This window comes from Lepidochelys olivacea (assembly GCF_965140295.1).
Source record: "Lepidochelys olivacea isolate rLepOli2 genome assembly, chromosome: 7".
Classification (NCBI taxonomy): Eukaryota; Metazoa; Chordata; order Testudines; family Cheloniidae; genus Lepidochelys; species Lepidochelys olivacea.
The window spans coordinates 123195588-123221699 of record NC_140417.1 but is presented as its reverse complement, the minus strand read 5'-3'; the positions used below and the strand labels follow the sequence as shown (position 1 = coordinate 123221699).

At 60.8% G+C, this 26112-nt stretch overlaps 1 protein-coding gene across 1 annotated transcript; it reads left to right on the top strand.

Annotated features, from left to right (window-relative positions):
* On the top strand, positions 1-25729 carry PDZD7 (PDZ domain containing 7; the record flags this gene model as incomplete). The annotated part of the gene is made up of 15 exons (XM_084635228.1): positions 1-193; positions 1487-1627; positions 4609-4783; positions 6592-6768; positions 8206-8353; positions 8799-8859; positions 9532-9990; positions 11794-11982; positions 13709-13863; positions 15701-15792; positions 20663-20754; positions 21419-21490; positions 22025-22573; positions 23329-23429; positions 25523-25729. 15 exons carry the CDS (start codon positions 1-3, stop codon positions 25661-25663), a joined length of 2745 nt encoding a protein of 914 aa, XP_084491354.1. The 3' UTR covers positions 25664-25729.
* Between the last annotated feature and the right edge of the window lie 383 nt (positions 25730-26112).

Below are 26112 nucleotides of genomic sequence, written 5' to 3'. Positions count from 1 at the left end.
ATGGCACACGGTTCCGACTCAGTGCTGAGGGACGCGGCCTGCGCCACCCACTCCCGCAGCTCGGGCAGCGACGCCAGCGTGGCCACCCGCTACCTGCTCGGGAAGCCGAACCGGCTGGTGAACGGGCACCCGCGGGGCAGCCGCACCTCGCCGCCCATGGGACGGGTCATTCTCATCAACTCGCCCATCGAAGGTATGGCAGCCGGGGCCTCTCTCTGCTTCCATTGCAGGGGGCGGGGCGGGGGAGGCTTCTTTTGGGGTCACCCTTCACCACCCAGATACCAACACGAGCCCCTTCTCAAGCCATGAGTCGGGCAGGGCAGTGCCCTCAGGGACAGCTTTGGCCCTGCCGAAGGCAGGAGAGAGCCCCTGAAGTTGGCGCTTGTGTCTCCCCATCCAGTCGACCCAGGCCCCCTTTTTATTGGACTTGGTCCCCCGAGTCTCCCCCCACCCCCACAGCTTCCTCTGCACCTCAGCTCAGCTACAAACAGCTCAGGGAAGCAGCTTGGAGCCAGGTGTTCTCGCCCGGGGGGGACGTGGGGCATGTCCGCCCTGGCCTACTCCTATTGCTAAATGAGGGGGGGGGCCATGGTTTATGCGAGGGAGGTCAGGGGTGAGGGAGAGGTACCAGTGTGGAAAAGGCTGAAATTCACTGCAGTGAACTTGTCTTCGTTCCTTGCACGTGCTCCATTGGTCTGAGCAGGAGCAAAAATCTTAGCACTAAATTCATCTCCAGGGTAACTCCATTAGCTGCAGCCTGGCCTGGAGGCCAGTCCCAGCCTCCCGGCCGCGGGGATTGGGTGCAGTTTTGTTTTTCGTTAATTATTGATGGGCAGAAATTCTGCAGCATAGGGAACTTCCCACACTACGCACGTCACCCCGAGCACGCGTTCGGGCCCAGGCAGTTATGCCAGGAATGAATGTGGCCCTTTGCGTTCAAATCCAAACAGGGTAGGAAGCGGGTTAGAGCCGGAGACGGGGAGCCAGGACACCTGGGTTCTTTACCTAGCAAGGAAGGATGGTTTTGTGGCCAAAGCACTGCCTGAGTGTCAGGACACCTGGGTTCTATCACTGGGCGAGCCATTCCCCCGCCCCCCCCCCCACCCGTGCCTCAGTTTCCCAGTTGTGAAATGGGAGTGATAATCCCACCTGGGAGTGGGGGGAGCAGGGTGCGGTGCAGTTAGTCGATCCTTGGAAAGCACTTTGCGATCCCTGGCTGTTAACGCTTCTAAAGGGCTTGGTGAGGACTTGACTCCGTGAGCGGATGGGAACAGGGCAGTAGCCCTGTAAATGCCGTGGGAGCCCTCCAGCAGCGCTCCCAAGGCCACCGGAAAGCCGCAGTATTCCCGGAACACAGCCTGGCCCATTCACGTGCCCAGGGAGGCCTGGCCCGGCCTGGCCTTGCGTAAGCGGGCGGCGGTGCGGGGCCTGGCAGCTGCGGAAACCGCCCCGTTCTCTCCCACGTGTTCGGGCCCTGTCCCCACAGCCGCCAGCGACGAGAGCGACGTGATCAACACCGTCACGGTGGAGAGGAGCGCGGACGGGAGGCTGGGGTTCAGCGTGCGCGGCGGCTCGGAGCACGGGCTGGGCATCTTCGTCAGCAAAGTGGAGGAGGGCAGCAGCGCCGGTAAGCGGAGCTCGTCGCGGGGCATCGTGCCAGGGCCTCTGCCCACCGTCATGGGGAGACCACAAGTCCCAGCATGCAATGCTCCACCTTGATCCGGGCAGCCTTCGGCTTGGCTAAAGATGGAGCCTGGCCCGGGTTGTTCTGCAACTTCCCTGGGGATGGACAATGCTCCCAAGGGGCAGTGCCCCATCTTGATCCAAGCGCAGGGCTGCCCAGGGCGGGGCTGAACGAGGCATGCTGGGATCTGTAGTCTCCCAGGGGCTGCTCCAATGTCTGGGTGGAAAGCAGGGGGCCGTGCGGGGAGCACTGACTCCATCGGAGTCCCGGTCTGTGGGCTCTCCTTGCACGGCAGGGGACGGTGGCGGGGTGGGGAAGGAGCCGGGGAAGGGCCATGCGCACATGCAGGTCTGGGCAGGGCGCTGTTTCAGCCGAGAAGGCAGAAGAAGCCTGTGCGGCGTGGCCCCGTGCCCTATGGCTGCCCCGCGTCCAGCTCAGCTACCCAGGCTGGGTGCTAGCCCACCGGTTTGTTTACTGCAGGGCTTTCCTGCCTGGCTGCTCGCAAGCCCGCCCTGCTGCCCCTCGCCCGAGCCATGGCTTAACCTGCGGCTGTCCTGCCTAGCGCCAGAGGCCCCCCAGCAGACTGTGAGACTGGCCCATGGTGGAGCCAGTTTCACCGTGATACCACAGGAGCTGCCATGGGGAACCCCCGCACCCGTTGGGTGCTTCCCCCCCCCCGCCCGCCTCCAGGGGAAGAGCCGCCAACCTGGGCTGCAGCAGGAGGGAGGCAAAGGGCTCCCCAGCCCCCCAGAGGAGTTGAGGGGGGAGCAGCCAACAGCCTTCTCACAGGAGGGGGCAGAAAGAACCCAGCAGCTCAGGGTGCCCCCGCCCCCCGCCCCTTCCTTGCAGCACCCGGCCTGGCAGGGGGAGACGCGGACCCCCCAGAGGTGCCCCCCCAGAGGCCAGCGGTGTGCGGGTGAAGAGCTTCCACAGCAACTAGAAGAGCAGACGTGGGGCTGTGGGGGGAGCCACCCAAAAGGATTAGCTGTCGGGGTGTAGGGGATAGAATCGTATTCCTCAGCCTAAATCGGCAACACACATTGGGGACGGGGGGAATGCAAACCACAAAGGGCGGCTCAGCAAACATTAGTTAGTCCATTGCATAATTTGGGGACCCATCTGATGGGTCACTGAGGTCTGACACCTGCTTTTTGGGGTCAGCAGCCCCGCGCCAGCTCCGCGTCATAAAACGGATGTTGGGAAAACTGGAGAGGAGCCGCGGAGAAAACCCCGGTACTAAAAGGCTCCTCCAATGACTGGCAGAACCAGGACCAATGATTTAGTTGGGGTTGGCCCTGCTTGGAGGAGGGGTTGGACTAGATGACCTCCTGAGGTCCCTTCCAACCCTGAGATTCTAGGATTCAATGGCTGGAGGTTCAAACCAGGCAAATTCAAATTGAAATCAGGCCGGTGTTTTCCACAGAGAGGGTGACTAACCCTGGAGCAAGTCGCCAAGGGACTCAGTGGGTTCTCCAGCACTTGATGTCTTCGGATCCAGTGGCAAATACTTTAGTCCAGTGGTCCCCAAACTTTTCACCTTGTGTCCCCCTTATCCCTGTCTGCACCCCCCCACCTTCCCGAGCCAGGACCGGGGCCGTGGCTGTGGGAGTGGGGGATGCAGACAGGGGTAAGGGGGCCGAGGCTGGGGCCACAGCTGGGGGCGGACCAAGAGCAGAGCTGCATGCCGCGCCCCCCCAGAATGTTCCTCCTTGCCCCACAGTTTGGGGATCTCTGCTTTAGTCAAACGCAAGTGATTGGCCTCAATCCAGGCGGAGCTGGGGGAGGTTCTGTGGTCTGCGCAACACAGGAGATCTCATGGTCCCCTCTGTCCTTGACGCTCTGAACCCTGTGTCGGGTTCGTTGCACTGGGGTGGGAAGTGAGGGGGGCCTAGCTATCTCTGTGGGGCATGGGGAGCCCTTTGCCTTGCCTCCTCTGTTAACCCTTTACGGGAGGGGAGTGAATTATTTGGCTGTCCTCTGTAGGGTGACCAGATGTCCCAATTTAATAGGAACAGTCCCGATTTTGGGGTCTTTTTCTTATATATGCTCCTATTACTCCCCAACCCCTGTCCCGATTTTTCACACTTGCTGTCTGGTCATCCTAGTCCCCTGTAACTCTGCAAGCACCAGAGCGATCCAATGCGGGCAGAGGCTGTCCGAATAACACGCTGTCGTCAGAAATAAGAACACCCAGGCTCGGTTCCAGTTCCTGGTGGCGTCGGGTTCGGTGCTCGTTAATCGTTGTTGGAATTAGCTTGAGGAAAGGTGCTGAAAATCTTAGCTTCCCCTTTGGGCAGGGTCAAAACATGACGCCCCCGTAGCCTGGAGGAGCTCATGTGTCTGGTCTCAGCAACAGGCCAGGGCCAGGCCAGCTACTTAGTGCCAGAGCCTTTTCTTGTGACCCTGGAGGAAGCCTGGCCCAATGGCCAGAGCGCCAGCCCGAGTAGATAGAAGCTGCGGGTTCTGTTTCCTGGTGTCTGCCACAGGCTTCCTGCATGACCTTGAGCAAGTCACTTAGCCTCTGTCTGGACAGTGACAATGGACAGTTTCCACCTTGCAGGCCTGTAGGGAGGCTGAACGCATTAGAGGTTGTGATACTGCAGAGAGGGGGGCCGGGTAAGTACCTGAGACCTGTGGCCGTGGTCATTGCTGGTGGAAATTTGGTGAGGGAAGCAGGAGCGTGCATGACATCAAGGAAACTGCTCTCCCCCACGCCACATGGCCATGACCTTCCAATCCCAGGGTTGGAGGCCGAGTCCCCACCTGATCGTTCCAGGTCGAGGTGTTTGCTACAGCACACCAGGCCAGATCTGGCTGCTGCTGAGCTGAGAATTTGCCACCCTCCAGCTTTTCGCTCCCCCGTCCCACGCAGCCCAGCCGCCTTCTCTCAGTCTGCTCTCAGGGGTCTCCATTTAACGTTACAGACCGGGCCGGCCTGTGCATCGGAGACAAAATCACGGAGGTGAACAGCGTGAGCTTGGAGAGCATCACCATGGGGAGTGCCGTCAAGGTCTTGACTGGGAACAACCGGCTGCGGATGATGGTGAGGCGCATGGGAAAGGTGCCAGGGATTAAATTCTCCCGAGAAAAGACCACGTGGTAAGCAGAGGCGCGCTCACTGTCTACACCGTGCCGCGATCCTTGGCCCGTCCCAGTGTCTGATGCGGGTGGGCCAAAGCCGCATTCCTCTGAGCAGAGAGGGAGCTCTCGGGTTCACGAGAAGCCGGGAGAGCACAATGGAGCGAACTCGGGACTCGGTGCCCCATGGGGTTAGTGCGCTCAGCGGTCCCCTCCGGAGGGTGGGTTTGAATCCTGCACTGGGCCCTCAGGGAACTGGGTGTCCCAGGGACACATGCTGGGCCCTTGTTTGTCCGCCTCACACAGATCTGCACGCTGGGCACCCTGGGGTCGAGGGCGGGGAATGGAATAGCGGGGGAAGGGTTGAGGAATACCGGCAGGGCTCTAGGTTGGCAGGGGGCCGGGGCGATTGCGGGGGGGCTCTGAGCCGGGATTGAGGGGCACCGGCAGAGATGTGCAGGGAGAGCCCAGATTGGGTTGGCACAGCTTCATGGCGGGCTGGAACTGAGGTGGGCGTTCAGGGGCCGTGGCGGAGCTCGGTGAGACGCAAGGGCTAAATGTTTGAGAGACTGGTTTGTTCATTATCGGGGTTTTCCAAATCTCACCCCCAACAGTTCTAGGGTCGAATCAGCCGGCAGAGCCTGGCTTCCTTAGCTTGTCCTGTAAAGATGCCTGTTTCGTGATCTAGAGGTTGTGGGTTCGATCCCCGCAGGGGTCTTTTGAGAAGAGGAACACTGGATTCTTGCCAGATTCCTGTGCTGTGCCTATCACCGTGGTCTCTGACTCTGCCCTGTTAGCTGTTGGGGAGCAAGGCAGGCTTCAGGAGCTATGCAAGGGCAGAATCTTAGTGGGTTTGGAGACGGGGGTTGGATTCGCTCCTGAAAGTTTGGATTCTGATCCTAAACTTCCCTGATCTAGCAGAGTCCCCTGGCCTGGAAACTCATGGGCAGGCTCCCTCGGGAGAGGTCAAACCTCCAGGACAGCCTCTTTCGTGGGGTCCCATCTACCAGCCAGAAGGGGAACAGGGTCCCACCATGGGAATGAAAAATTCCTCCACCTTTTCCAAACCTCCAAATATTTGCAGTTCAGGTTCCGGGCAGGTGAGATTTCCCTCTATACGTAGCATCAAAGCTAGAGAGAGGTCGAAACTGGACCCACAGATCCATGCCCCCTGCAGTTCCCAGGGGGAGTCTGATTTGAACCACCAGCTCCCAGCCTGGGTCTGGGGGAAGATTTTTCAAAGCCGGCAGCCAGTTCCCACTGGCGTTCGTTTAGAGTCGGGCACTTCTGACCGTCCCGGCTTTGGGCCTGTATCCAAACAACCGTTTTCCGGTTTGGATGCAGCCAGAACCTCAGCAGGGGCCCAAAGTGGCTGGAGAAAGAGCCAATCTCATGAGATTTCTGCCGTTCCCACGGTGAACGTTCCAGCAGGTTGTCTGACGTCATGAGATTGCCACCGTCGGAGAGCAGCTCTGTGAGACTGGGGGCTGGGCTACCCTGGAGAATGAGATCGAGCCAGCCACGTGCAAAAAATTCACACACACCCCCCACCCCCGAGCGATGTAGTTAAGCCAACGTACATCCCTGTGTAGACAGCACTAGGTAAAGGGAAGAATTCTTCTGTCGACCCAGCGACCAGCTCTCAGGCAGGTGGATTTGCTCCAGTGAGCAGAGAACCCCTCCCATCTGTAGCGTCTGGACTGATGCACTGCAGCTGGACTGCTGTAGGGTTCTCCGTGTAGACGTACCCTGGGGCCCAAGTCGTGCCAGAGCCAGCCCCGGGATTTCGGGCCCCTGTTTGAATCTTGCCACGGTTGCTCTCGTGGCAGGGTGGATGTCGCGAACAGGCGCCTGATCGTGGAGAAGAGCGGGTCGACCCCGTCGGACAGCAGCTCCGAGGGCGGCGTGAGACGCATGGTCCACCTCTACACCACCTCCGACGACTACTGTCTGGGCTTCAACATCCGCGGGGGGAAGGAGTTCGGCCTTGGCATCTACGTCTCCAGGTACCTTGGGCCCCAGCAGCTTCGCTCGGCGCCTGGCACCCACTAGCCACACCGTGTCCTGAGCACCCGGCAGAGCGTCCTGTGGGGCCTCCCGTGTCTGAGATCTTCTGGAGGAGAAGCCCCTTACTGCTTACGGAGCCCTGGGAGTGGGGGGCAGCTGCAAATCTAATTAACTCCGTTACAAAGCGGCTTAGGGCAGGTACAGCCAGCGCATGTGTGAGGTAGGTGGCCCTTTAAGACCAAGGTTTGCTGGGAGTTGTAGTCTCCAGACTACATGACAGCAAGGAGCCAGCTGACCACTGGGACTGCTGGAGCCAGGCCTCAGAATGCTCCGCCCATCAGATCACTGGATGGTGAATATCCCCCCCCCCAAAGCGGGCGGAGTTAAGGCTGGGGCTGGACCTACTTTGCTGCCCCAGGACTCTGAGCTGAGCAGCTCTGCACCCATGTGACGAACCCCATCCCATGCGTTTGCAGGAACAAGTTCTTATGTAGGAGCCTGCGGGATTTTCTGGGTCCTGCTTACAGGCCGTTTCCATCCCTAGCATGGATCCCCACGGGATTCGTTTTCGCCTGCAGTGCTCCGGGGGGGTTTGCCCTGCCCCGTCCCTAAGAATAAGTCAGCAGGTTCCTCGCTCAAACGTCTCCACCTTTCCAAAGCGAAGAAACGCTGTCCAAAGGGACACATGGGATCTCCAGTGTTTCTTCTGTCCGGGTGATGTGTTAAAGGTTTACAGTCTCTCTGTCCCTTCCCCGGCAAAGCGCCGACCGAGGCCAGATTCCCAGCAGTGGCCTCTGAAATGCCAGGCGACGGGTCCCACGCTGGGGGTGGGGGGGTTACGCACCTGACTTCTCTCTGAGCTTGGCAAAAATCACCCTTGTCCAAAGAATGGTGAGCAAAGCCGTAGGGGGTGAATGGAGACCTCCGTGGAGGTTTGGTCCCGCTATGCCAGAAACCCCCTCCAGCCAGGGGGCAGCAGGCAGAGCCAGGGCCAGAGAGCGCCCCCCTCCTCCATCCAAGGGCAGACACAGCCCCACCAAGCCAGGGAGCATGGGGCAAGGAGCAGCCAGAGCTAGGCACCCAGCTAGGGCCCAGCAACTCAGCCAGAGCATCTCCCAGCTGATGACAAGAAACAGCTGGACCCGCACCCGGCTGGGAAGGTTCAGATGTGGGGATCAGGGGATGTCACATGGTCTTGTCTGGAGATATCGCTTGGCTAGAAGCAGGGTTTGTCCCAGCCCTGGCGATGGGGCAGGATCTAGCAGGCTGGGCAGCCCGTCCAGTGTGGATTCAGGCCCTTGAGTTGATCACCCCAGTCCGGTTTCACGTGTCCCCAGCGGTGGGTCGTGCACCCCTTAGGGAGATGAACTGGGCTCGGGGGGCCTCCCCATCCAGGGGGCTGAGAGCCACCGGCTGCCTGACGTGGGTCGTTCCAGGGTCGACCCTGGCGGGCTGGCGGAGCAGAACGGGATCAGAGTGGGAGATCAAGTCCTTGCAGCCAACGGAGTCAAGTTCGACGCCATCAGCCATAGCAAGGCAGTGGAAGTGCTAAAGGGGCAGACACACATCATGCTGACCATCCAGGTAGGACCTGGGGCTCTGGGCTGGGCAGCGTTGGGCTCACACCCCAGGCCACGACCGGCCCCGGGAGGGGGAGGCGGGACCGTGCCACCCTGGAGAAGCCCCTCATGGTCTGGGCACTTGGCACGTTGCCACGAGAGGGACTCTGGTGACTCCCAGCCCGAAGGCCCTTCCCGGGGCATGGAGCAGTCACTCTGCTTCTCCCCCGCCCGGCGCTGGTGGCTGCTCGGCGTTCCCCTGACGTAGGCAGCTCTGGGGAGCTCCTGGCTGGTGCCCAAGCCGGGGCGCGGGCCTCACTCTTGGGCAGATCCAGTTTCAACCCAGCTAGGCGCTGGCAGGCAGCTGCATTATTCATGGCAGGCTCCGGCGCGCAGATCGGGTTCATCTCGAAGACGCTGCCCGGGGCAGCCGGTTACACGCTAACCCTCATCCTTCCCTCCACGTCTAGGAGACGGGCCACTTCCCTGCCTACAAGGAGATGGTGGCCGAATACTGCTGGCTCAGTCAGTGTAAGAAAGCCCCCCTCGAAGCCCCCCCGGGACATCCCTGCTTAGAGCGGGTCGGCTGGGGGCAAGTTCTGCGACCGCTGGGAATCATAATGAGACTCCAGTGCTGTCCTGTCTCGCTGAGCGAGCATAGGGCTGGGAGCCCGGACACCTGGGTCCTGTTCTGGGGTCTGACCCTTCCTCACCACATGACCTCGGGAAGTGCCTGCTGAGGGCTCAGTGACCCAGCTGCGTTTAGGTGACAGCACCACCCAGTCACTCCTGGAACGGGCCTTGAGATTCACGGGCACAGGTGCAGTGTTGGTGCCTAGGGGTGCCACCAATCTTTGGCCGGCTGGCACTGTCCAGAGGTCACTATGCTGCACTCCACAACCGCCCAGACCTGGCTGCTCCCAAGAGCGTGCGCTCCTGGCCATGAGAGCTCATGGGGAATCTTCATTACCTACCAGCAGTACAGGGCCTGTGACACATAGCTGGGTAGTAGGGGCACACTGACATGTACATAGCTAGCACCTCTGGTGGTTCTCCTGCAGCTCCACCTCAGGGCCTGGGTTCCACACCCACCGGGCTATGAAGTTCCACAGGGCCCAGACAGACGCTGTGAGATCCCAGGGGCCGAGGCTGCTGGTGGCTCCTTCCCTCCCCATGGATTCTCATCCCTTCATCTCTTCCCAGTGTCCAATGGCCAACTGCAGCAGCTCTCGCAGGCCTCGGAGACCAGCTCCTCCATCTCCTCCTACTCCTCGGGGACCCTGCTCAGCTCCCTGGACGGGCGGCCCCAGGCCCCGCTCTCCAGCCCCGCCCCAGCCCACATGGTGGACGTCTCCATCTCCATGGAGGACCCTCCGGCATGCAGCCGCCCCCTGGAGCGAGTGGAGACAGCCATGCAGACGGACCTGCCCCCTTCCGGCGACGGGACTGCGGGGACCGAGACCTGGCGCACCGTACACCCGCCGGAGATCCTGAAGGACACGGCCATCCGGGCCAAGAGTTTCCGGGACCCGCTCCCCAGCAAGAAGCACAGACCCTTCTCCAACAAGGAGCTCTCGGACTCGCCCTGGATGGCCCTGCTCCTGGCGCTGAGCCGCCCACGGCAGCCCCTCAAGAGATCCCAGAGCTACCTCACCGTGGGCGGTAGGTGCTGGTGCCGGGACTGGCCAGAGCATGAGCTGAATGGGCTCCCCCTGTCTGCACATACTGGTGCCCCTCAATCCCAACTCGCAGGCCCCTGCTAGCCCAGTCCTGGGCCCCCCCATTCCCCAGCTCTGCCAGTGCCCCTCAATCCTGACCCGCAGCCCCCTGCTAGCCCAGCCCTGGGCCCCCCCATTCCCCAGCTCTGCCGATGCCCCTCAATCCCGACCTGCAGCCCCCTGCTAGCCCAGTCCTGGGCCCCCCATTCCCCAGCTCTGCCAGTACCCCTCAATCCTGACCCGCAGCCCCCTGCTAGCCCAGCCCTGGGCCCCCCCATTCCCCAGCTCTGCCAATGCCCCTCAATCCTGACCCGCAGCCCCCTGCTAGCCCAGCCCTGGGCCCCCCCATTCCCCAGCTCTGCCAATGCCCCTCAATCCTGACCCGCAGCCCCCTGCTAGACCAGCCCTGGGCCCCCCCATTCCCCAGCTCTGCAAAGGCCCCTCAATCCCGACCTGCAGCCCCTGCTAGCCCAGCCCTGGGCCCCCCCATTCCCCAGCTCTGCCAATGCCCCTCAATCCTGACCCGCAGCCCCCTGCTAGACCAGCCCTGGGCCCCCTCATTCCCCAGCTCTGCAAAGGCCCCTCAATCCCGACCTGCAGCCCCCTGCTAGCCCAGTCCTGGGCTCCCACCACACACAGCTCTGCCAGGGCCCCTCACTCCTGACCCGCAGCCCCTGCTAGCCCAGCCCTGTGATCCACGCCCCCACACACCTCCAGAGCTCTACTGATACCCGACCTGCTGTCCCCCAGCCCCCAGGGAGCACCTGAAGTCCCCACACACTGGGCTCTCCTCTCCTGCCCCCCAGCCCCCTTAGCTCCTCGTCCCGTGCTGGAGCCTCGACTCTGTCCAGCGGAGCAGCCGGCCCCCTGTGTCCAGAGGTGCGACTCCGCCTCACAGGGGGACTTGGGCTCAGCCAGACATGGGGGAATCAGCCCAGCCCGGAAAGCAGGTGCCCTCTGCCTGCCTGGCGCGGAGAGCAGCACCCTCCCTGCTGTGTATCCCAGGCAGGTTCCTCTCATTTCCAGTGGCCCTGCCCCCGGGCGGGGAATTAGCTGGTCCTGACTCCCCACTTTCAGATGGTGACATCCCGGGTGTCTGAACTGAGCCTCCGCTTCCCCTGCCCCGCAGCAAGGGGGGCCTCGAGCTGTCCGGGGGTCCGACCCAGCTCCTTCCCCTATGTCCAGGCCCGGAGGAGACTGTGTATCGGAGTGTTCAACGCCCCAACTCCTACAGACACGCAGGGTAGGGGGGAGCTGCAGGTCCAGCAGCCAACCTGCCCCCCCCCGACTGTCCCTGTCTGTAACACCCAGCCTGGCCCGGGGGGCTGGGTGAGCTGGGTGCCGTGATCCCTGGGCAGCTCGCGGTGGGATGGGGGGCACGCACCCCTTACAAGGGGAGCGGTGCGGGATGCCCAAGCAGGGCGCCCTCCTGCCTAGGGGTGCAGAGAACTCGGCAGCAGCGTCTGGCATGCAGGGCAGGAGAAGGAAGTTCTGGGGAGCACGGGTGGGAGATGGGGCTGGGCCCAGCCAGGAGAAGACGAGGAGGGTGGGTGCTGGGAAGGCAGGGGGTTGGCACAGTGGAGATGGCTGTGCTCTGTGGTGGTCGCCTGGCAAACCCAGGCTGGGGTTGGGGCCCGGATCCAATGCCCAGCGGTGCCCGAGGGGGCCAGGGTGAGACATGCTTGGCTCCAAGCCGCTGCTCCCGCCTGGCCCCGGGTCTGATCGGTGGCTCTCTTCCTGGCACCAGAGGAGAAGAGGCAGGAGCCGCCAGCGCCCGCCGGGGACAAGGCCAGACTGCGGCGCTCCAAGACCCTCGCCAACCTCTTCTTCCGAGGCAGCCGGGTGAGGCAGAACTGGGCACCGGGCAGCGAGGGGGCTGGGCCGCCAGGGCGCAGGAGACGGGCCAGGTCCCCGGCCAGCCCGGAGGGGGGGAAAGGTAAAGGGCGCTGGGACACCTGGGCGGGGGTGGCGAGGCTGTGTTGGGGGTGGGGGCTGGAATGGCTCCAGGGATGTGTGGGAGGGACGTGCCCAGCTCTGCTCCTGGGGCGGGGAGGCATGCATGAGGATTCCCTGCTCCCCGACGGGGGTGGGTCTGGCCCCATGGCGATTCCCCCAGGGAATTTATTATTTTAAATCACATGAATTTTGATTGCTTGGTGTTGCCTTGCCTGGGGCCCAGGAAGAGATGGCCCCTGCCCCCTCTCCTCCGTGCCCAGGGAGAAAGGGACCTGCTCCCCCCCACACACACCCAGGGAGATGGGCTCTGCCCCCAGAGCTGCCAGCCTGTGCAATCCCTCCTCTTGCAGCTGAGATTGTCGAGGCCCTGAAAGGTGAAGTGACTTGCCCAGGGTCACCGGTGGCCTGTGGCAGAGTCAGGGGTTGACCCCAGGTCTCCTGATTCCCAGTCCTTAACTGCGAACCGCTGTCCTGCCTGGCACACCGCCTGCCCACCCCCCGAGCTGTGGGAGGCAGTCGCAGCCTCAAGGCTGCTGGCACCAGCTCACCCACTGAACCCCAGGGGAGATGGCCCAGACCCCGCAGGGCATTAACCCCTGGCTCCCCAGGGCTGCTGGCGAATCACCTGGTTTGCTGGTTGTGCCCTCTGCTTTCCGCCTGCAGCCAGCGCCCTGCAGAAACTTGCCAGCCGGAGCCCGAAGCGGGGTAACCGCAATGCACGCATGTGCAGGCGAGTGCCGATGTCTGTGCCATTTGCCTCCCCACTGGCTGTCCTGGAGAGACCCGGCCCCCTTCCTTTCCCTGGTGCCTGTGGCCGGAGGAGATTGGATCCCCCGGGGGATTTGGGGGAGAGGCCGTTAGGCACCCCTGATTTGAAGGCAGGGGGCATCTCAGCTGTACCATGGCCAGTCCGGGGACGCCGCGCTGGGCTGCTCCTGGTAGATCCGTAGCCCCCGACACTGGGGCCATGGGGTGCGGAGGCTGATTACCCAGTGGGGCCCTCACCAGGACGCTGCGCTCAGCCGCTGCTCTTTGGCTCTGGCTTTAGCTGATCTTGGGCCGTTGCCATGTGGGCTGGGCTCGGGGCGCCTGGTTCGGGACCCGGCAGACGGAGCCCAGCCCCCTGCGGCCCCACTGGGAGTGCCCAGAGCCCCCGGGTCTGCAGAGTCTCTCCGTTTCCAACGCTGCCCCTGTTTGGCTCCCAGCTGATGTGCTCCAGTGAGGAGTCGGCCCCGGCCAGGCCTGTGGGGTGGGAAGGAGAATTGCGGGGCTGGGTGGGGACAGGGAGGGACTGGCTGATGAATCAGGAGCAGGGGTTGATCAGGGCCATCGGGGCACGTCTTTGCAAAAGCGTGTACACAGCTGTGTGTGCAAATGGGGCGCCCACAGCTGGCCAGGGGTCCGATCCATGAGCTGTACGCGCAGCTACCTGGGTAACCCACTCGCTGAGCGTGCCACAGTCCCCTCTGGCAGCGGGCACCTGGAGGAGAACAACCTACTACTGCTCCCAGCTAGTGGAGTCTGTCCCGGCTGTGCGGTGGGAGGGGCTGGTCCCAGCCCTGCTGCTGAGCCCCTGGGAGGGGAAGGAACCTACACAGCCAGGGGGCCACGACCTGGGCTCAGGTGAGGGCCACCTCTCTGGAGCTCCCTGGCCTCCCATCACCGCCCCAGCGGCCCTGCGCTCACCCTGCTTTGCTGCTCCCCAGACAAAGGCCGCCCCGTCAGCATCCTGGGCTCCCCGGGGCGTGCCACCCGTGAGCCCAGCCCAGCCGCTGAGAGCCACCTCCTGCTTCTCCGGGACGTGGCCGGGAAGCTGCTGACGGAGGACGAGGTCACGGCCGTGCTGCGTCACTGCAGCCGGGTAAGGAGTGTGGGCATGCGCCCGGGCTGCTGCTTCTCCCAGCCCGGCGAGGGCTCTGGACTAGGTTCCGGGGCCTGTTTCCTTGGCTCGCCACCCTGTGCCCACCCCCCCCCATGCCCCGCTGTGCAGTGGGAGAGCTGAGTTCTCCCAGCTCCGTCCCCGCCTCTGCGTTAACGGGTCACCCCCTCCGTGCCTCGGTTTCCCCACCTGGATCTCTCCTAGGGGACGGTGCCTGACTTTGCTCGCGGCTGCGTGCAGGGATGAAAGTGCTAGAGAAGGACATGTCCAGGGTGGCGCTAACTCCCGCTGTGCCCTGGCAGCCTTCCCCCTAGAGCCCCCCACAGACCCATCCCTGCAGCCAGGGAGCCTGGGCACACGCTGACCCCGGGGTCTGCTAGGTGCTGGTGTCTCTAGTGAACACTAGATGCCGCTCGGAGCCTGCCCGTGTGTCCTTGAGAGCTCAGCCCCCCATCCCTGCCCAATTGCTCACCCCAACCCCATTGCCCCTCCCCCTTCACGGAGAAGGGCTGGACCCAGACAGAATCCAGATTAACCCCTTGCATCCCCCACCCCTGGGCATCTCCACTAGGCCACCCAGGAGGGGGACTCTTGTTCCATAGGTAGAGACCCCCCTTTTCTGCAGGTTCACCCACCAGCAGGGACAGGGTCAAAGTGAGGCCAGCCTCTGGCTCACCCCAGCCCCACCAGTGCCTCAGGGAGGAGAGCAGGTGTCATTAGCTCCATCAGATAGCAGGGGAAACTGAGGCACAGGGGGCAGGGACTGGCACCAGGTCACAAGCAGAGCCCTGTGTTCCTGGCTCCCACACCCCAATTCTAGCCCCTAGATCCCACTCTCCCGCACCTCACTGGTAACAAGGGTTTAGTCCCGATTCAAATCCGGGTCATAAACCAAACCAGTTCTGCTGCTTCACTTGTGCCCCCTCCCCACCCCATCGGGGATGCCTGGCCACCCCAGTGCCCCCTTTTGGAGGAGTTTCCTGGCCAGGAAACCTTTTCCCAGGGGCCTCTCATAACAAAGCCCCCTGGCTCTCTTGTGGCAAACCCCTGGCCCCCGGCGCCCCCTCTGCCAGGGCGTCACAGCCAGACCCGTGCCGCTTTCCCACTCCCGGCATGGGGCAGCTGCCAGCCTCTGGCTGGGATGGGGCGTGGCTGGTCTGAGCGCTGGCCAGGGGGTCTAATCCTGACCCCGGGCAATGGGGTGATGGGGAGGGGGGGAGAGTCCTGGGTAGAACTAGCCCATTGCATGGGAGCTACCGTCTCCTCCCCAGGCCCCTCGCCGCCCAGCCCCCAGCTTGCCCCGCACCCTGGCCCTTGGCTCTCCTGGGCTAAGCAGGAACAGCTGCCAGTGAGCCAGCCAGCAGCGCTGGGCCCCCGCGTCAGTACCGAGCCACAGCACCAGCAGGCGCTGCCTGGAGGGCAGGGCCCTGCCCCTTGTGCTCACTGCTTGACCTGGGACCGGATCCTGTTCTCACTGACGCTGTTAATCTGCATTAAGGGCAGGGAAGTGATTTAAAGTGGAGGGAGTAACTCGTCCCTGTGAGCCGGCCCTGGCCCCACATGAAAGCCCGAAGGTCCTGGCCAAATGCCAGCAGGGGGATGATCAGGTTCTGCCTCCCCCCCCCACCCCACCCCTGGGAGAAATCATTATTTCCTCTTCAGAGCTGTTCCAGCTTGTTGCTGGGTGCTGTGAAACCCTGCCTGCGTCCCCGACCCCCGCAGATTTGGCTGCATTTTGGCGCTGGCTAAGCACTGCCTGGTGCTCTGGGCTCTGGCCAGCGAAGGGGCCCGTCTGACGCTGCCTGTCCTTTGCCTGCAGTATGTCCATGAAGGTGGGGTGGAGGACTTGGTGAGGCCACTCCTGGCCATCCTGGACCGGCCTGAGAAACTCCTGCTTCTGAGGGATGTCAGGTGGGTGAACGATGCTGGGATGGAGGGTTCCCTCTGTGCTGCTTTCCGTGGGGCAAGTCATGAGAAACAGAGAGAGAAACAGGCCCCTGTGCCTGGGGGTATAAGAACGGCCATACTGGGTCAGACCAAAGGTCCATCTAGCCCCGTATCCTGTCTGCCGACAGTGGCTAATGCCAGGTGCCCCAGAGGGAATGAACAGAACAGGGAATCATCAAGTGATCCCTCCCCTGTCGCTCATTCCCAGCTTCTGGCAAACAGAGGCTAAGGACACCATCCCTGCCCATCCTGGCTAATAGCCATTGATGGACCTATCCTCCATGAACTTATCTAGTTCTTTTTTGAAACCTGCTATAGTCTTGGCCTTCACGACATCCTCTGGCAAGGAGTTCCACAGGTTGACTGTGTGTTGTGTGAAGAAATACTTCCTTTTGTTTGTTTTAAACCTGCTGCCTATTAATTTCATTTGGTGACCCCTAGTTCTTGTATTATGAGAAGGAATAAATAACACTTCCTTCTTTATTTTCTCCACACCAGTCATGATTTTATAGACCTCAGTCATATCCCCCCTTAGTGGTCTCTTTTCCAAGCTGAAAAGTCCCAGTCTTATTAACCACTCCTCATACGGCAGCCTTTCCAGACCCCTAATCATTTTTGACAGGTGTCAGAGTAGCAGCCGTATTTTGTATTCACAAAAAGAAAAGGAGGACTTGTGGCACCTTAGAGACTAACCAATTTATTTGAGCATGAGCTTTCGTGGGCTACAGCTTATGCTCAAATACATTTGTTAGTCTCTAAGGTGCCACAAGTCCTCCTGTTCTTTCTACTAATTTTTGTTGCCCTTTTCTGAACCTTTTCCAATTCCAGTATATCTTTTCTGAGATGGGGCGACCACATCTACACGCAGCATCCAAGCTGTGGGCGTCCCATGGATTTATATAGAGGCAATATGATATTTTCTGTCTTGTTATCTATCCCTTTCCTAACGATTCCCAACATTCTGCTCACCTTTTTGACGGCCGCTGCACACTGAGTGGATGTTTTCAGAGAACTACCCACAAGGACTCCAAGGTCTCTTTCCTGAGCGGTAACAGCTAATTTAGACCCCATCATTTTACATGTATAATTGGGATGATGTTTTCCAATGTGCATCACTTTGCATTTATCAACATTGAATTTCATCTGCCATTTTGTTGCCCAGTCACCTAGGTTTGTGAGATCCCTTTGTAGCTCTTCGCAGTCTGCCTGGGACTTAACTACCTTGAGTAGTTTTGTATCATCTGCAAATTTTGCCACCTCGCTGTCTACCCCTTTCTCCAGATCATTTATGAATATGCTGAATAGGACTGGGCCCAGGACAGACCCTGGGGGACACCACTATTTACCTCTCTCCAGTCTGAAAACTGACCATTTATTCCTACCCTGTGTTTCCTATCTTTTAACCAGTTACCAATACACAAGAGGACCTTCCCTCCTACCCCATGACAGCTCACTTTGCTTAAGAGACTTTGGTGAGGGACCTCGTCAAAGCCATTCTGAAAATCTAAGTACGCTCTATCCACTAAGAAAAGGAGTACTTGTGGCACCTTAGAGACTAACCAATTTATCCCCCTGTAACGAGGCTGGTTCTGGCGGGACCCCACTGAAAGTGCCAATTCAGGACAAATTGCTTCAAGCAGGGCAGTCACAGCCCAAGGCTGGGATTTCTATGCACACCGAGGCAAACCAAACCAGCCAGACAGAGAGGACTTTGGTTTTACCCCACTGGCTAACCACAAGTCACACAAGCAATTCCCTTAGACACCCCAGTTTCCCAGTATCCCCACCAGTGCCACTCGTTATGGGGACAAATAGTTACGAAAACCAATACCCCAGTGAAAGAAAAACGTTTCTTTCGATCCCAAAGGACCAAGCCCCAGACCCAGGTCAATAAACAAATCAGATCTTACCCACAAATCACGCTGTTATCAATCCTTTAGAATCTAAAATCTAAAGGTTTATTCATAAAAGGAAAAGCTATAGATGAGAGCTAGGATTGGTTAAGTGGAATCAATGACATACAGTAATGGCCAAGTTCTTGGTTCAGGCTTGCAGCAGTGATGGAATAAAGTGCAGGTTCAAATCAAGTCTCTGGAGAACATCCCCAGCTGGGGTGGATCTTTCAGTCCTTGGTTCAAAGCTTCAGTGTAGCAAAGTCCCTCCAGAGGTAGAAACAGGGTTGAAGACCCGATGGAGGAGCTGCAGCAGGTTTTTATAGTCTCTTGCCGTGTGGTCTGTCTTTCTTTGTCCCAAGGACAAGCTGTCCCTCACACGGCCTGGGAAAACCTCAGAGTTCTGTCCATAGGCAGGTCCCTGCACACCTGGCTGAGTCCCAAGGCATGTCTGCCTTCTCTCAGTGGGTCAGTTGTGTCGCTGATGGTCCTTAATGGGCCATCAAGCAGGCTAGGCAGAGCTGACACCAACTTGTCTGGAGTGTTCCCCAGAAGCAGAGCACAGGTTTGAACTACGGACAGTACAGAGCCAATATTCATAACTTCAACTATAAAAATGACACCCACATATAGGCAGCATAATCATAACCAGCAAACCATAACCTTGTCTTAGACACCTCATTTGACCCCCTTTATACAAGATTTTGTGCCACTACAGGACTTTGGTTGCAACAGTGATCTATACGGTCCCAGCTTATGTCAATAACGTCACAGCCCCTTGTCCACATGCTTGTTGACCCGCTCAGAGAATTCTAGTAGATTGGTGAGGCATGATTTCCCTTTACAAAACCCGTGTTGACTCTTCTCCCACAAATTATGTTCATCTGTGTGTCTGACAATTTTGTTCTTTGCTATAGTTTCAACCAGTTTGCCCAGTACTGAAGTCAGGCTTACCGGCCTGTAATTGCCAGGATCACCTCTGGAGCCCTTTATAAAAATTGGCGTCACATTAGCTCTCCTCCAGTCATCTGGTACAGAAGTGGATTTAAATGCTCGGTTACAGGCTACAGTTAGTAGGTCTACAATTTCACATCTCAGTTCCTTCAGAACTCTTGGGTGAATCCCGTCTGGTCCTGGTAACTTATTACTGTTTAGTTTATCAAGTTGTTCCAAAACTTCCTCGAATGACTCTTCAATCTGGGACAGTTCCTCAGATTTCTCACCTAAAAAGAATGGCTCAGGTTTGGGAATCTCCCTCACATCCTCAGCCATGAAGACCGATGCAAAGAATTCATTTAGTTTCTCCGCAATGGCCTTATCGTCCTTGCGTGCTCCTTTAGCATCTCGATCGTCCAGTGGCCCCACTGGTTGGTTAGCAGCTTCCTGCTTCTGACGTACTTCAAAAAAATTTGCTATTACTTTTTGAGTCTTTGGCTAGCTGTTCTTCAAATTCTTTTTTAACCTTCCTAATTATATTTTTACGCTTCCTTTGCCAGAGTTTATGCTCCTTCCTATTTTACTCACTAAGATTTAACTTCCACTTTTTAAGAGATGCCTTTTTGCCTCTCACTGCTTCTTTTATTTTGTTGTTTAGCCACAGTGGCACTTTTTTGGTTCTTTTACGATGTTTTTTTAATTTGGGGGATATATTTAAGTTCAGCCTCTATTATGGTGTCTTAAAAAAGTTTCCATGCAGCTTACAGGGATTTCACTTTTGGCACTGTACCTTTTAATTTCTGATTCACTAATTTCCTCATTTTTGTGTAGTTCCCCTTTCTGAAATTCAGTGCTACCGTGTTGGGCCACTGTGGGGTTTTTCCTGCCACAGGGATATTAAATTTAATTATATTGTGGTCACTATTGCCAAGGGGCCCAGCTATATTCACCTCTTGGACCAGCTCCTGTGCTCCACTTAGGACTAAATCAAGAATTGCATCTACTGTTGTGGGTTCGAGGACTAGCTGCTCCAAGAAACAGTCATTTAAGGTGTCAAGAAATATGTCAAGAAGCATGAGGCTGGAGATGGGGCGCGCTGGGGTCACAGGCCCAGTGGTTGCCCGTGGCGCCATCCGGGTCCTGTCTCAGTCGGGGCGTTTATTCTGCAATCAAACAGCACACATGCTGTGAGGGAGAAGGCTCTTGTGGCAGGTTGCGAGACAGGACAGGGAGGCTGCGCGGCCCAGATTCTGAACTCGGCCCTGAGCGGCCGGCAGCTCCTTTAACTCCCTGGGGTCCCTGCAGGTTCCCCCAGCCTCAGGAGCAGGATTTGGCTCATGATCCTGGCCCTTAGCACCTCTTCCCTCTGTGCCCCGGGATGGTGAACGGCTCCCACCGCTTGCTCTGCACTCCTGGCCTCCCAGCTCCTCCTTCTCCTAGACTTTTCATTCCAGCTCGGACTGTCTCCTCACTCCGGCCTCACACTGCACCCTGCCTCGCAGGCCCAATCCCACACAGCCGGGGCTGCTGGTTTCACCAGGGCTGGATTTACCCCTGCTCAGCAGTTAGATTAACTAGCTCAGCCCTGAGCCCTGTGGCCCCGGTGGGACGTCGGCTCGAGGTCCATGCATTTCCAGGGGGGCTAGAGCGCATGATGCAGGCAGGGCCCTAGCGGGCACTCTTGCCTCTGACTAGGTACTGAGACAATGGTGCTAGGGGGTTCTGTGCTGCTCTGGGCTGGGTCCAAGCCCCTGATCCCTCATGTCCCTCCATTCATGGCAGTTTTCACAGTGAGCGTAGAGGTGACGTCCTGGGCAGATCCTGGCTGGGTAACTACATTGGGTTCCCTAGAATCACCCCCATTATTGCAATTGAATCTGGGATGCTTCTGCCCTCAGCTGTCACCTCATGTTGCTGTGTGCTGTTAAGCAGCGGCCACGTTCTGCCCCAGAGGTGGCTGCATTTCAGTGGCAGTCACTTGGGCACTAAGAGCTTGCCCCTTGCAGGAGCCTGGTCACCTCCACCGACATGGGCCGCTTCGACAGTATGGTCGTGCGGCTGGAGCTGGAGGCATATGACGCCCTGAAGAGCAGAGCAGGTAGGGGGAGCCCCCGCGAGGGCTGGGCCCAGCTGGCCTCCCAACTCCTCTCCTTTTGGGGGCTGGCTTCGGGGATCCCAGGTTGCCAGTCTTCCATTACCCCTGGTGATGAACGTGGCCCTGCCCCTTCCTAAAGCCCCTGGGTCCTGGCACAAACCCCTCTTTACCCTGGGCACCATGAAACCATGGGCCCAGCGGGTGAGGATCCAAACCCGCCGGCTGGGTGGGAACCTTGCAAACGCACCCCCACTGCTGTGTCCCATCGCCCGTCACCCCAGCCACAGGCCTGCGATCGGCTCGGAGCAGCCTCCCCCCCGAAGCCGGGCACAAGGCTGGATGCTCACCACATGCACTCCACGGCCCAGGCTCCAGCCTAGCAGGGGAAAGGGGAGTCAGTGCCCTGCCACTGAGTACCAGTCGGGCAGGGCGCTGCTGGCAGAGCGGGAGGACCAGGGAGGCCACAGCTGCAGTCAGCACTGGGCTGGTGGCAGAAGCCCCAAACTTTCCAGCGAGGCGCGGCCTGGAAGGGGGTGGTAGCCTGGCGCCGCGTGGGCAGTAGGGCTGGTTCGGGGGAGGCGCCGTGCCAGCAACCAGAGCCTCGGGCAACGGGAACCAGAGCGAAGGGCCCGGCTTGTCTCTGAGGCGCTTCTCTGCCCGCCTGCAGGGAAATCGCCCACGCTCCACCCGGCGCAGCAGGAAATGCCTCCCAGGAGACACCTCATCATACCCGTGCCTGGTCAGTACTGCCCCCCCCCCCCGCTAGATTTCCACCCCCCAGCCCCCTGCTGCCTCTCCCCCCCCCCCCACTGGCTGCACATGTAGGGCTGGCAACGCTGCAGGCTCTGTCCACTATAGGGCGACAGTCACGGGCCACCAGCTGAGCCAGGTGGTTCCCGCACGTCCCAGCTGGCCCCAAGCACCCACGGGATTGTGGGTCACATCAGGGCAGGGCTCTGGGGCTGCCAGGGGCTGGCTGGGAGGGTGGCTGGAGTCCTGGGGCCGGGATCCAACAGGCAGTCACCGCATGCTCTGATTCTCCGCTGATGGGGGGCTTGGAGCCTGGGGCTGGGGGGGGTGGCAGGACTGGGGGCCAGGGGGCTCGGAGGTCATGGGGCAGGAAAGGGCTGGGGCCTCTCGGGGGACAGGGTGGTCTTGGAGGCCGGGGACAGGGCAGGGCTAGGGCCGGGGTGGGTCTCAGAGGCCCATTGGGAGGGGATGGGGCGGGGGGCTGCCCCGGCACGTTGCTAACAGCCCCGTCTCTCCTTTGCAGACCGCCGGGGAGGTTTCCTGCTGCAGCCGCTCCAGGCCCCGGAGCCGGGGGGCGCCAAGGAGGAGGGGGTGGCACCGAGGGCAGGGCCGGAGTGGCTGAAGGGCTCCTCCCGACGGACTCGCCCGCGCGGCTACACGCCCCTGCCCGACATGCCCGTGGACGCCTGCGTGGCTCTCCCCATTCCCCCTGCAACTCCAGCTGCTGGTGGGCCCAGCTGGCTGCTGGCGGAGCCTGCCCAGAGCCCGGGGCTCATGCCATGTCCTGACCCCTCCACAGAGGGGTTGGCACAGCCGCCAGGGCAGGGCAGCGAGCGGCCACGCACCCCCAGCTCCCCCGATGGGCAGGGCAAGGCCGAGCCAGGGGGGGACTCGCTCTATGTGGGGCTCAGCAAGCCTCAGCGGGCCCGGCCACGGCTCTGCCAGGTCTTCACGGGCATCTCGGCGCCCACCCAAGGGACCCAGGGAGAAGAGGGCCTGGCCCACAACGGCCCGGCCGAGGAGGAGTACGAGCTGATGACCGTCCACCTCTCCAAGCTCAGGCAGTCCTTGGGTGAGTGGCACCCCGCCGTGCCCCCTGAGCTCCCCACCCCTGGGTTCCCTGCAGCTGCTCCAGGCCCCCTGGGCTCCCTGCAGCTCCTCCCTGCCCCCTATGTACCGCCTGCAGCCCCACCTCGGTGCTCACAGACCCCAGCACCGGGGCCGGCCATGGCATCGAATCTAAGGGAAGTGGGGGCCAGTCACGTGGGAGTTTGAAAACCAGCCTGGCCCGGGAGGGGTCACAGTTGGGCCCAGCCCAGTCCTGGTACCGCGGAGCTGAGCCCACCATAGCCTGCTCTGTGTTTGTGTAGGGCCTACCACAACAGCAGCCTGATCTGCTTGGGGGGGTGGTGGTGGGCGCTCCCTTAAATACAGATACCAGCCACCCTCCCACCCACCCCAGAGTCTCTGTCCTGTTTCAGGTGCCAAAGGGAGGGGGACCCAGCCCTGCCTGCTAGCACAGATGCAGCTGCGGTGGGGGGGGGTGCAGTGGGGCATGAGCACAGGCCGGGGATGGTGCTGGAGTACCAGAGTCTGCCACGGTGCCAGGCTGGGCTCACTAGCCCTAGGGAATCGGAAATCCCCTTCCGGCACAACCCCCCCACCCCCACCCCCGACCCCTCACATCCCAGCTATAGGGTCGTGGGTGGCTAAAGCGGGCCACGCCTTGGAGGCTGCCCACAGGTGTCAGGTCCATGGTGCCAGCTTGGGGGGGAGGGGGTCTGGGCCGACTGGGCAGGCTGGGGCTGGTCCACCCCTGCCTTCCAGGGATCAGCGTCTCGGGCGGGATCGAGTCCAAGGTGCAGCCGATGGTGAAGATCGAGAAGATCTTTCCTGGAGGGGCGGCGTTCCTGAGCGGGGCCCTGAAGGTACGGGGAGTGGGGGGGGGGCTCCCTGCCGTGGCTGGGGCTAACCCCCGGGGCAGTTAGCTGGTCTCTCTGCGGCACAGATCCATTGTGTGATCAGACACTGGGCAGACACGGGGTCCTGGGGGCGTCCGGGGAGGGACACGTACCTGCGGTGCTGGCCAGGGCTGAGTCAGACACACAAGCTGAATGACAGAGGCCCAGCTGCTCTCCTGCGCTAGGCTCAGACACCAGAACTTTTCACAGGAGCGTGGACCTTTCCCATGCCCCCCCCCCACGAGATGGCAAAGCACACATCTGTGGGTGGCACAGCATCGCTCTCCTTTGTGTGCTTTGCTCAGGGGCGAGAAATGCAAAACATCCTTTTGCCATCAGTAGGGTTCAGAGTTAGCAGTCAGTTGGCCTGAGCAGGGGCAGTTTGGGCCGCCCAGAGCCATTGGTTCAGGCTGGCGACAGAAACAGGCAGGCACCCTGGCATCAGTTACCCTCGGGTCACATTTGGAAGGGTTCTTTGTAAGCGCAAGGCGGCAAGATGTGTTTGAAATGATGTGTCCAGCCTGGAGGCTTCCAGAGCCATGGAAGCAGCGGGCAGGATGGGGCCCTGCAGCGCCAGATTTTAAAGCACTAACAGCCATTCTCCCTACCGCCCAGGGTCACTGCTCCCCCCACTATCAGTGGGGAAACTGAGGCATGGCACGATTAAGTGACACTCAGGCAGGCTGTGGTAGACCCTTAGAACCCAGCTGTCCCACGTTCCAGCCCAGTGCTCTGCCCACCAGCTAGCCCCGTCCCTGCCACCAGCCTCCTTGATGTATCCTGGAGCCCAGATGGGGGGAGGGAGGGGGCTTCCTGTGGGGCCAGAGCAGTCTGGCAGGGAGGTAGCCAGGGTCTAGCTCCACTGGTCCTGCAGGGCTAGCCCACCCCCAAGGGGAAGTAGCCAGGAGCTAGTGAGCGTGATTGGCCCAGGAGGTCTAGCAAGGAGAGGAGTTGGGTAGGCATTTGGGCATGGGCAGCCGACTAGGGGGCTAGGTGCCCCCCAGAGCCAGCTGCCCCTGCCTGCATGCAACTTGGGAAGCCACACGCTTGCCCTGCCCTTGACTGCTCCAGCTGGGGGTGGGGGCAGCGGGGTCAGGCCCTGGCCAGCGGGACGCCGTATGCCCACAGCCTGTCGCTTGGTGTCACTGGATCTAGCCTCCCACCCATGACAAAGCTGGGCTGTGCCCGGGGGTGGCAGAAGGGGGAGGACAGCCCCTGCGGCCTCCATTGTGGCACTGACAAAGAGCCCTTGTTGGGGCCCTGCCCACCCAGCAGCCGCCACCCCCATGCCCTGCCCCACAGCAGCAGTTGGCAGCTGGCTTGACACCAGGCCCACGGCCATCTCACGGAAGACAGAGTTGTGGGCAGTGCTGAAGGAGGCCATGCCCCCCACCCCCTCCGGTTTCTCAGACAGGTCCCAGGGCATTTTGGGGGGGGGCGGCGCTGGATAACATCGTCCAGGTTAATGAAGGGGCAGCAGGCAGGAGCCAGGACTCCTGGGTTCCAGTCTGCATGCTGGAGGAGGGGCAGAGGGGGGCTATTGGTTAGAGGAAGAGAGGGCTTGGAGTCTAACCCCTGGCCCCCCACTCCCCTCCCCAAGCACCCAGGTGTCCTGACGTTCAGTAACCCCACCCCCACCCCCAATGCAGGAACACCAAGCTCCCAGCCTGGTCCCCAGGGCCCCACCCAGCACCCCAGGTAACAGAGAAAGGAGCTGGGGCTCCAGCCCAGAGCCAGCCGCAGCAGGGCTGTCACCCCTCAGCCTGCCGGGGGCAGGGGGATCCCTGCCCTCAGTGCCCTGCATCCTCCCCGCTGTGGCTGCTTCTACCCAAGCCCAGGGAGCAGCCCTGCCCTTAACCAACCCCCCAAGCCAAATAAAACCCCAGGGTGCAAGGTAGTTGCACTCCTCCCCCCTTTGTCACTGCCTGGCCCCCATCATTGTGTAGGGTTGCTACATGCTGTTGCCACAGTTGCAGTGTCCTACCCCAGAGGTGGCTGCATGTCCATGGCTGGCGACCAGTCACTGTAGGCTCCCAACCCTGTCTCTCTGGCCTTGCCAGGCTGGGGACGAGCTGGTGGCGGTGGACGGGGCAAGCCTGCAGAACGTCACCCACCAGCGGGCGGTGGGCCTCATCCGCCAGGCCTACAGGACCAACCGGCAGGCACCCATGGAACTGGTGGTGAAGGCGTCCAAGGCGTGACGCAGCCCAGCCAGGGACGGTGCCAGGCTGGCAGCGACGGGCTGAGCAGACAGCCAGACGGACGTCTTCCAGGCCCCCGGGAGGACAGGCAGAGCCCACGGCTATGGGCATCCAGCCCCACGAGCCCGACTGCAGCCTGGCAGGGGTGGGAGAAGAGGCCCCCCGCTCAGTGCGCTGCCAGAGAGCACCAGGTGGCCTCAGCCAGGCCTGGCCCCGGGGAGGGGGCGGCTCCGGCAGCAGGGCCTGGCGCACCCCTGACATGCAGACACCCCCACTGGTCTTGGGTGCATGGGCGAGACTCAGCCCCGGGGGCAGGAGGGCACAGCGGGGGGCTACCACGCCATGGGGCTGCAATGGCCACGCTGCCTCCGTGCCGCCTCCTGCAGGGGACAGGTCATCGTGTTTTACCGGCCACTGCGGCCCAGGGTGGCTCCCAGCCACAGCCCCAC